Below are 11223 nucleotides of genomic sequence, written 5' to 3' on the forward strand. Positions count from 1 at the left end.
CACCGTGATGTATTACACATAAAACTTATACTCAAATATAAAGTTACATGCATTTTGATATATTACTTCACATCTCGCTTCAATTTCCCCACCTCCTCTTCCTCTTACCTAACTTATCATTTTCAAAAGGGCAAAATTTTTATGGTTGAATTGATTAAAATCTTATCTATTTAAAACGATCATAAAATCATGAATTTCTCTCTTTTTTTAAAAACAATCACAGAATCACTAAACCTATCTACTCTTAAACAATCACAAAATCATGGAGACTGTATTCAAGGATCGAAATCAGTGATTGAAAGGAGTTTCTTTTGTAGAGTAAAACCAATCTCAAACACAACTTGATGGCTGCATATTCTTCAACTCTCTTGTTATCACATTCAAAGGATACACAATTCCATTGTTTTTTTCATCCCAAATAATGCAGTAGGCACTGTATTAACTGTAGAAAGTAAAGTGGTTTACATCATGGCCAAGGCCAAGGAGTATGGGGAGAGGGATTCCCTATGGTCCTTGCTACTTGGGCACATTATTCAACCTATCAAACTGCCTAGAGGTATCCAACAGTTACTGCTGGTGGGAAGGCAGTCTTTTCAGTAAGGATCTGAATATTTCAATCACTGGCTCCCTAGCTCTGACGCTGCCAAGGTTCTAGGATCATTGGCTGACTCCTAAAGCCCTCAAAGGGCAAGACAATCTATTGTTAGAGCACCTCCACAGCTCCACCAGGTCAAATCTTTAATATTCACAGGCATAGGCACAGCAGATGCAGATGGGCTGATGCCTAGAGTAGCTAAGGTGTCGCATTTAAATTTGCTGACATGCTACTAACAACACTTCGTATGCCCCAACCAAGCAAAAAAAACTTCCTTAAAGCTAGGACAGACATAATCTGCCTACCTAATCACACTTATGGATGTTATGGAAACCAAAGTCCACTCAATAAACTAAGACCTAACACACCAGTTAGTATCAACATAATTCACTCACTACTTGTTTTAGACACAATGATTTGTGCCTTTGGGAAAGTGTAACCCAAGGTTTGAACTCACACACCCATGATACTCAACCCACACACAAACCACTAGGCTACAACCCCATTGACTCACTACTTGTTTTTAAAAAATTTGGGTGCACACAACCATGATACTCAACCCACACACAAACCACTAGGCTACAATGCCATTGGCTCACTACTTGTTTTTAAAAAAATTGCTAATTACTAACACAACATTTGCTCACTACTAACATAACACTTCTTATCACCATGAAAATTTACCAATGACAGGAGGTTGGACTGCTATCATTTCCAATGGCATAACCCCTCGGTACACACATCTATTAATTTCTCTTCTTGTAATGAAGTATGTACCCATCTCATTTTGTATGCTGCACCAAAACTTCCTAATAAAGCACTGACAATCTATTTATCCAGTCACACTTCATGATACTAACAAATCAAAACCAAACAAAGTTCAATATATAGGCACAACTAAATATGCCACAGGAGAAGCAGGGTGCAGGATTTGAACTCACACCCTGCAGTTACTCAACCCACACACAACCCACTACGCCATGATCCCATTGGTCAAGGTTCAATATATAAATTTGCTCACTACACAACATTTGCCCACCACTAACACCACACTTCTAATCGAGAGAATTTGCTTGCTCACTACTTACGTAACAATTGCTGCTACTAGCACGCCACTTCTTATTATCAATGGAACTTATTTATGCTGCTAAGGTTTACTGCTAACCCATACACTGAAGATCTACCAGTGAAATCCAAAATCACACCTATAATGAATATGAATAGGCCCAAGTCCTTATTAAGGATGGTACCTGAGTGAAAATCAAAAACTGACAGTCTTCCCAATAACACCACTATCTGAACGGACTTTGAATGAGCTGAAAATATCACAATTTTTATGTAAGAACTACTCTGATTAACTCAAAGGTCTACTATATTGATTAACCAAAAGGACTAATCTTTGAAAATATCACATTTCTAGCTCGGTTACTCATCAGGGTCTGAAGAACATGTACAAATTCCATCAGTCAAGATGTCTCTATAACAAAGCTACTTCTCTGTTAAAAATCCAACTGAAAGCATGTGTTTTAGGTCCTTTCTTCCCTCGCAGTTGAGCACGCTCTTCTAACTTCCTTATGCGGCCTGGCAAACTGCAGACATATTCCTGGGCCTGTTGTCCTCGGCTTGAAAGACCTGGCAGCATCTCCACATTCCATCTTTTAACTAAGTGCTCTAGAATGTCTGCATAATCTTTTGCAGTGTACACACCTGTCCTCTGTGCTACCAGAGAGAAATTTTCAAAAATGTTCTTATCATGTCCATCATACATAAGATGGGCAGGCATGGCTATTTTCTTCCTCATCATGTCCTCCAAACCAAGAATAGTTCCCTCAGGATCAATCTCAAAAAGCTTCTCCACTATTTTTGTGTATGCATTCTCATGTCGCCTCTCATCGGCAGCAATAGTCCCGCAGATCTGTGCCAATTTGAGATCACCAAACTCCTTTGCTTGCCTTGCAGTGTTCCCGTGAGATATGAAAGTGGCCCTTTCTTGGAAAGCTACGTAAATAAATCCCAAGTATGGGCTATTTTCAGTTTTAGGATCCTGTCAGTACAGGAAGTGGAACTCAATTAGTACCCTGTACTGTAGACAATAAAATCCACTCAAAAACTTCCCAAGTACTGTAGACAATAAATTCACTTGAAAAATAGTTAAGCGGTGCACTCTCTACTTTCAGTAAAACATGACCACTCAAATTAAGGCACACAATCAAATATATGTTTTGAGTTCCTTGAGATGGAAAGCATGACTAGATCAGAAAAAGAGGCTGAGTCTATCATGGTGGTGCACTCGATAATGTTTTGGGAGGAAAAAGTGGAACAAGATCAGTAGGCTGTACAGTAGAGGGCCAAAACTCTAATCAGGTTGCACTTGTGGTGCACTCTGTAGTTTTGCACATACACTTCCTGACGATGCCCCCGAAATCTCATGAACATGAGCCACCATTTCCTTCATGGTGATGCAATCATGTGGTGCACCAGGCAATCGTTCCCTTGCAAAACATTGAGATAATTTGTAGCATACAAATCAGAGGAAAAAATAGATACCATATGAATAAAACATTAACTGGAACAGGTCGGTAATGTGACCACTGAAATGGCTTATGTCTATAAACACTATAATAGTATTTGAAAAGTATATTCAAATTAGTATAATGTAACACAGCAACCAAACATATATCATAAGCAATTGTAAAAACATGATACGCAGAGATTACGAATATCCAAAGTAGATTGACCATCTCTGGCTAGCTCGTAAAATCAAAATAACACCACGTAAACTAAATCCACAAGCAATAATACAACACTAGTTCATGAAAATGTAATTAGATGACCATAATATAGGCAGAAACAAGCAAGCAAAAAGAAAAAAAGAAATGAAGGCATTATGCTTAAGTGAAGAATACTGACCATCCCAGACCCAATCAGGTACTGAATCGTTTTCTCGATCATCTTCATGTCTACTCGACCTGTAAGATAAAGATACTTGTTTAACAGATCTCCATGCCTGTTCTCCTCTGCTGTCCAAGCTCGAGTCCATCTAGCCCAAGGTGTGAGGCTCGCTCCTGTCTCATCTCTCACACCATCAAGGGTATTAAGCATGGTTTGATAGGTTGGAAGAGCTTCTTCTGTGATCATATCCCCCACAAGACAGACAAAATAGTCGTCTGGCAGCTCAGCAGACCTCGCCCTCAACTCCTCTACTTCATCCAAGAAACCCTCTGAAGAAGGCTCGGGTAAAAAGTCCTGAGGCTGCCAACTCTTTTCAACTGGCTTCAAAAATGGTAAGATCTCCATTTCTGCCCAGCTTTCCAGAGACTTAAAAATTTCTATCTTCTCTGGAGGCATTGAATGGGTAACTTGGGTGTGAAGCTCTTGGGGCACGAACCTTACTTCAACTTCTCTGCACCAAGAAGAACAGAACCGATCCCATGTCATATAAGGAACAAATAATTTATTGTACAAAGTGCCACAAGAATATCTGGACTATCAACTTTTCTGCATAAGACGAAAAGTCTCTAGACCAACAACTTATTCCTCCACACATTCACTCAAAAGAACGTGCATTTACAGCATAAACATCTCTATAAAAAGCTCCTAGCACAACGTATTGATGAACAACGCACCAAAATAAATATGTCCCTAACCCACTAGTGTTGAAATTTGAAATCCCGTCCCACTCTAGCCCACAAAAGCGCATACACCACCATCTCTAGATAAAGATGCTAGCCCATCATCACAAAAGTGCGTACATAAATTCCAAGCGTGTGCCACAAACTATCTATGTCCCTCTTTGACACCACTAGCCCCCATAAGCATATGTACCAACCTGTCTATGTAATGACAGAACAAACTTACTGTCAAAACAATAACAAGTGTCTTAGAAAATATGGACTATCTGGCAACAAGATGCCTGCAACATGAGCCCGCAGATGCATCTAAGCCATAGAAGTTTCTGACACCCCTAGTGCATAAGATGATGCCACACAACTGGCCCCCATAGAAGTATCTAGACCATTAAAGCAACTAGCCCACTGACTTAAGTTTACCACTAACCCGCACACATATCTAGACTGCTAAACCACCTAGCCCAATTACAAAATCAGTTGTCCCAGCACAAGAAGAGTGTGTAAGCATTGTAAACTATCTGGCAGCATGTCAGACCCATAGCCAATGGAGGCATTCACACCATAAACTCAAATCCACTGCAATCATAAGCATACCTGTAAACCATCTAATATGACAGACTTAAGGCACTCATAGCCCTAGATAGTTGTGGGCCACATGACAGCATTGTGACTACGTCACTTTGAAAGCTATCAGTCACTTATCATCTTAGATGTATATTTTCTCATTTTGCATGCCTTTTGGTTTACTCCCTATTCGTTACGTTTGCTCATTTTTTGTGGTGAGGTAATTACTTTGATTTGAATGTGTCATAACATAGGCTCAATACCCTTCCACAAATAATTTTAGCTTATATATCTATGAAGTGACCAAATAAGATCTAGGCAACAGACCTTTGAGATTCTCTTGCTTATCCTCCAAAAATCTGGATAAGTAGAAGATGACCTAAGCAGTCAAAGTGCCTGCACTGATGTTAACTATCAATTATATCAAGAGAAAGCAAGCAAACAAACCAAACTTCCAAAAATCTGCTTTAAAGAGTCGATAACCTAAGCAGCCAAGGCACCTTCACTGCTGTTAATTCTTGCAACACTGTGCCACATGTTTTTTCTTGCTGCATTAGACACTTTTTCTTTCAAGAACAATATGGTTGTCACTGTACACTTATATCTTGCTGCACCCTGGGCCACAAATTCTAAATAGAAGTCACTAGATAGTGAAAAGTCAGCACCGTCCTGTTCACATAGACTAGAAAGGATGCTGGGAGTCCATGGAGGAAACTAACTATCTTGCTGGACCCTGGGCCACAAATGCTAAATAGAAAGCACTAGATAGCGAAGAGTCAGAACGGTCCTGTTCACATAGACTAGGAAGATGCTGGGAGTCCATGGAGGAAACTAACACGTACACAGATAATCACTTAACCTTATAAATCTTCAAAATTGTATGCTCATAACCTGTTCAAAAAGGGACAGTTACTGCTGGTAACCTGTTCAAATTTGGGTGTGGTAACTTTGCACATTTCGATGTTGGGACAGCCCAGAAATTTGCAAGTTGCAAAACAACAGGTGCTATGACCATGAGATGCACAATCCAAGTAAAACTAATACATAACTCCCACAACTAGGTTCAACACCCAACTACTGAGCAGGCTGGTGACTGCAGCAAACTTACAAAGCAGTTTCAACTGTCAACATTACTAGAATTAGGATATTCCAACACCTAAGCATAAAATAAGGGTTGCAGCCAGACTGTTCAAAGAGAATCAGCTGTTCCTATGAAAAACAAGGTCTTCGTACATCCAGGCAAAGTGCAAGCAGGTGCTGTGGCCATGAGATGAACAATCCAAGTAAAAGTAATATAAGTCCCATGATCAGCTGCAACATGTAACCACTGGGTTCACGAAAGACATGCAAACATCCAAAGATAATACTTCAACAACATGCATATAGCCATGACAGAACTCAACTAGTAACTCCTGATGTTTTCAGGTTCAGGATGCAAGGTTGATATAAAACATGGATGAATGATATGCCCAATCTAAATAATCATGGGCTCACGAGTATGAGATTATGAGCGCAGATCTCCTGAGAAACATATCCACTTGAAGCTTCAGATTGTGACTTATGTCCCAAGAAATGTATCTAATTGAATCTTGAAAAGAAAAACTACGTTTTCATGTAAGGATGCAATGATAAGTCATTGGCTCACAAGTATGAGATTATGAGCACATACGTTCCAAGAATTGCATCCAGGAGATTTGCAAGCAGGTGCTGTGGCCATGAGATGAACAATCCAAGTAAAAGTAATATAAGTCCCATGATCAGCTGCAACATGTAACCACTGGGTTCATGAAAGACATGCAATCACACAAAGATAATACTTCAACAACATGCATATAGCCATGCCAGAACTCAAGTAGTAACTCCTGATGTTTTCAGGTTCAAGATGCAAGGTTGATATAAAACATGGATGAATGATATTCCCAATCTAAAGAATCATGGGCTCACAAGTATGAGATTATGAGCACATATGTCCTGAGAAACATATCCACTTGAAGCTTCAGATTGTGACATATATGTCCCAAGAAATGTATCTAGTTGAATCTTGAAAAGAAAGACTATGTTTTCATGTAAGGATGCAAGGATAAATCATTGACTCACAAGTATGAGATTATGGACACGTACATCCCGAGAAATGCATCCAGCTGAATCTTAAAACACCCCCCCCCCCCCCCCAAAAAAAAAAAGGGAGCTAGATTATATATGAACATTAACTGCAACGGACCTGAAACTGATCATAGTAACACCCAGCGTAATCACATGCAATTGTACAAAAGTGCAATCTAGCCCATATCCCACATTGGAATAGACAGCATAAAGCCACTGATTTGATCATATTTCTACCCAAAACTCCCCCACGCTGACTGATGATAGAAGCTAGTAATCATATGCATCACGCCTACCATCAGTAGTAAGAATAAGAAGCTATAGTCAAAACCTTATTGCCAGACATCTTCAAACTGAACAAGGCCAGACATTTTCAAGCTGAACTTCAAGGGTTTATATCTGACTATGTCAGCACTGCCAAAGTGTTACGTGTAAATGGATAATAGTCAGATCAACGGATGCACACTGCCACATAGTCACATCAAAGTCTGTTTCAAAGCGATGTCCAAATACTTCTGGGCGTACAACGCTCTTGTTTCCCTCTGCAACGCTTCCTCTGTGCCATACCTTTTCTTCTATACTTAATGTTCATTTCAACTAATGCAAGTGAATTCACTGAAAAACCTGTGAAAAATGTGGAGAGCCATAACAGATCCGATGGAAGCTTACTTGGGTAATGCCGTTGTCATGGCTACACACGCACACTTGCCACTGCAGGTTCCGCCTCCTCGCTTCGCAGACATGGACTGAAGCCCTTTGGACAGGGATGCCCCGACAAGGGGTGCTGGGCCTGCACGCTCGAAGGCCAGTAAGGTGCATGATGCGGACGCGGCAATGGTGCCATTGGTGCAGGGCGTGGCGAGAGCCATGGCGGAGGGAGCTCCAATTGGACCAACCCAAGTGAAAAGAAGAGAAATCAGAAGCAGCTGCACGATTGAAGAAAGGATGGAGACAGATTTTCTGAGCAGATGGTAAGAGGAAGAGGAGGCCGGCAATGCGGTCCTGTGCAATAAGTAAGCTGCTACTGAGAGGCGAGGGAGGAGAAACCGATGAGCTTGCATGCAGAGATCATACAAAGGATCTGTGAGAGAATGAAGTGAGGAGAAACCGAGGTCCGATTGTGTAAGAGAAAGAGAGAGAGAGACGCACGCAAAAAGGAGAGAGAGAGAGATCGGTTTTTGTAATTTGACAAATGTTTGTTCATTAAATGCTGAAAAATAGATAATTGACATAAGCTACACGTGCAGAAGTGACGAAGATGCATCATGCCTCCCGAGTCCTGACAAGAAACACACTGTACACAGGCATTTTCGAGGGTGAGAATTGGGATTGATGGCTAGAGCCTAGAAGCAAGATAACTAGCTGAATCCAACAATGGAAATCCTAATCCTAATCCTAATCCTAATCCTAATGTCCTAAAGTCACATTATGCATGTAAATTAGAACGCGAAAGTAAGCTAGGATGATGAAAAAATTAGTACAATTGTCTAAAAATGGAACCACAAGGATAAACTAGAGTTTCACTTGCTGGGTCCAAAGGGGACTGGGGGTTTTTGGATTCCTCTACAACCTATATATCAACTTGCTAGCATATTCCATCCTTTCAAAGGATATGTGCATGTAAAACAAAGTGCATGTTTATCATCAATATGAAGGTGATTTGAAGTGCCATTTGTATATATGCAAAAATTGTGATGCAAAAAAAAAAGGGGGGTATATACAAAGCCTATAGTTAGGCCAGTTTTAAGACAAAAATCCTATGTCCTTGACAAGGCTCTATAGATTGCTCTAAAGACCTTATTTGTGGTCTAGCAGCCTTTAAGCGCTACCAAGACTTCTCACTTGAGCCTAGCCCATTGTACATTAGGGCCTAAAGTTTTCCTATTTCTATCAAAGACTTTCTCATTTATCATTCTCCATATCTCTTGCTCTTGGAGAATCACCGCTCTAGCTACATTCCACATTTTCATCGTCTGGTCATCTTTGTTACCCCGGTCACCAAACAGCACCATCTTGACATCACTTTGCTCGGCGAAGCCCACTCTCCTAATCCAAGTTTGTAGTTGTCTCCAAACTCCACGTACCTCCCTGCATTCCCAAAATAGGTGCCTTACTATTTCTTTATCATGCTTGCACAACCCACAAAGCGGCGAGACATCCATGGATTTGCTCAGTCTCTCTCTTGTGGGGAGCTTGTTCATTACAACCTTCCAAAGGTAAAAATTTAGCCTCTTGTAGGGTGTGGCCCACCTTGTTCTTAGGACATGGTGGACCCAGGTCCTTATATGGATAATATCATTCTACCAACGCATTATTAAAAAAAGAATTGTGATGCAAAGATGGGGGAAATGCCCATTGGCTCACTACATTATTTACTATCAAGCTAGGATTCAAACCATTCAAATGAGTATAACCCTTCTAACTATCAAATGATGTGCCACTTTGAGATCAACCCTTGCAACAATATTTACAAAGCTAATGTCAAGACAAAGTAACATATATGTAGATAGCAATAAAAGGCTATAGAAAATAATTGTACTAAGGAAAATATTTCCACAATGCACATATACTCAAGCACATAGTCGATTACATTACACACTCCTATGAGAATCCAAATACTTGGAAAATGATAATGGATCGGTACATTTTGTCATTCGTCCTTTTATACATGTCTTTAGGTCCTACGCAAACCTCTCTCTTTCTCTCACACACATATGGAACTCGTGTGTTTCACCCATTTGAAACACTTTAATGCAAGTCAATGAAAGTCCCATTGTTACTTTTTACTTTAGCTCAAGGTCAATAGATTCGTGCAAGTTGATTTCCTCACACACACACAATCTCGCTCACCATATAGTGTACACCTTATTAAAATTCTTAAGATTTAACTTTCTTTAGAGTCTCATTCTCTTTGCATTCAATGCTCTTTGATACCACAACTAACACTACTAGCCATACGGGTGCTAAGTGAGGGAGTAAAATAATCGGGTGTCACTTAAGCAATGATGGCTTTTGTCGCTTAAGCGACATAACCGTCTTTTAAGTAACAGCAGGAAAATTTTCAAATTCGTGCGTCGTTTAAGCGATGACATCCGTCCCTTAGGAATCACTGCTATGGATGTCGCTTAAACAACAACTTTTGCGACGTGTGCACACTGTTCTTCATCGCTTGATGCCCCACAGTGAAACAAAAAACCGAATGTTTCTCTCATTTTTTATGATCAAAGCAAGGAAAGTGAGAGTGAGGACAATCAACGAGATTCAAACCACTATCTGCCTACATAGGAATGTAAGTTCTCTCTCTCTCTCTCTCTCTCTCTCTCTCTCTCTCTCTCTCTCTCTCTCTCTCTCTCTCTCTCTCTCTCTCTCTCTCTCTCTCTCTCTCTCTCTCTCTCTCTCTCTCTCTCTCTCTCTCTCTCTCTCTCTCTCTCTCTCTCTCTCTCTCTCTCATTGTCCATCAAAGCTTGCTCACTTGCTTAAAGATGATATTTCCCATTATGCTTTCCATGTTGCTATGGCCTACTATTCTCACATCCTTTGTCCTAGACTTCAAAACTTGTCTTTCTAATAGGAAGTGATTGTAAAATGGTGGATTGGATGCATATTGTATTATGTGATCAGGTTGAAGAGATACCTAAATGGGATTGGGACTATTCCCCATTCCCTTTCCAAATTGCTAAAGGTGATGATCATGTGCATATGTTAATTGCTAGAAGACCACAATGTGAGCTTGCATGCTATTACCAAGACATTGGATGGGCACACTTTCATATGTAGCTCAAGATCTCCTTGAACCCTACAAGTATCAAGTTGTCTTCTTGCTTGAGCACCTATAACTTTGCTGCATATGACAACTTGCACAGGTGGGCAAGCATGTTCTCATGTGTGATGGGAGTGCCATTCAAATGAGCATGACAACAGATAGCTTGAAGTGAGTGTGAAGTTGTATGTGGCAATTTGGCAAGGTATGAGGAGAACCTAATAATCTCCAAGCATTAGAACCTCCACAACTTTGCAAGTGTTGCAGACTACAAACAACTGTATCATTGGCTCCATTTCAAGCTCAATTGGGCAGCTTACATGATCAATACTATCTTTGGTGAATGGACATGGGTTATATTTCAAAGCTTAGGTCAACCCCAAACATCCTTCTTGGATTTTCAAATCCCATGACATGTATTTCAAACACATTGCAAGACCAACCTTTTGGCCTTATTCGATTTGAGGAGGCAGAGCAATTTGATACAGCATGTACAAAACATAAATAGGGACACCATAGATCCAAAATATGAGCTTAAAGATGCTCTCTCCAAACTCAAATTTCAACATAAG

The 11223-nt window shown here is 40.3% G+C and overlaps 1 protein-coding gene across 1 annotated transcript; it reads right to left on the reverse strand.

Annotated features, from left to right (window-relative positions):
- Nucleotides 1-1949: 1949 nt before the first annotated feature.
- LOC148018059 (stearoyl-[acyl-carrier-protein] 9-desaturase 5, chloroplastic-like) lies at nt 1950-8054 on the reverse strand. The gene is made up of 3 exons (XM_087661311.1): nt 7561-8054; nt 3506-3998; nt 1950-2639 (listed from the first exon to the last, which is right to left on the reverse strand). The coding sequence occupies exons 1-3, from the start codon at nt 7950-7952 to the stop codon at nt 2073-2075; spliced, it is 1452 nt and encodes a 483-aa protein (XP_087517437.1). The 5' UTR covers nt 7953-8054; the 3' UTR covers nt 1950-2072.
- Nucleotides 8055-11223: the final 3169 nt, after the last annotated feature.

The sequence above is a fragment of the Lygodium microphyllum genome, chromosome 21 (genome assembly GCF_053477565.2).
Source record: "Lygodium microphyllum isolate KBCC chromosome 21, Lygodium_microphyllum_v1.1.10, whole genome shotgun sequence".
NCBI classification, from domain to species: Eukaryota; Viridiplantae; Streptophyta; class Polypodiopsida; order Schizaeales; family Lygodiaceae; genus Lygodium; species Lygodium microphyllum.

Excerpts from the sequence above, each read along its gene's own strand:
- LOC148018059 (XM_087661311.1), bottom strand. The coding sequence starts at position 7,952 with ATGCAAGCTCATCGGTTTCTCCTCCCTCGCCTCTCAGTAGCAGCTTAC. Across the intron at positions 3,999-7,560 it reads ATGACAACGGCATTACCCAA|AGAAGTTGAAGTAAGGTTCG; the intron begins GTAAGCTTCCAT and ends TTCTTGGTGCAG. Across the intron at positions 2,640-3,505 it reads ACCTGATTGGGTCTGGGATG|GATCCTAAAACTGAAAATAG; the intron begins GTCAGTATTCTT and ends CTGTACTGACAG.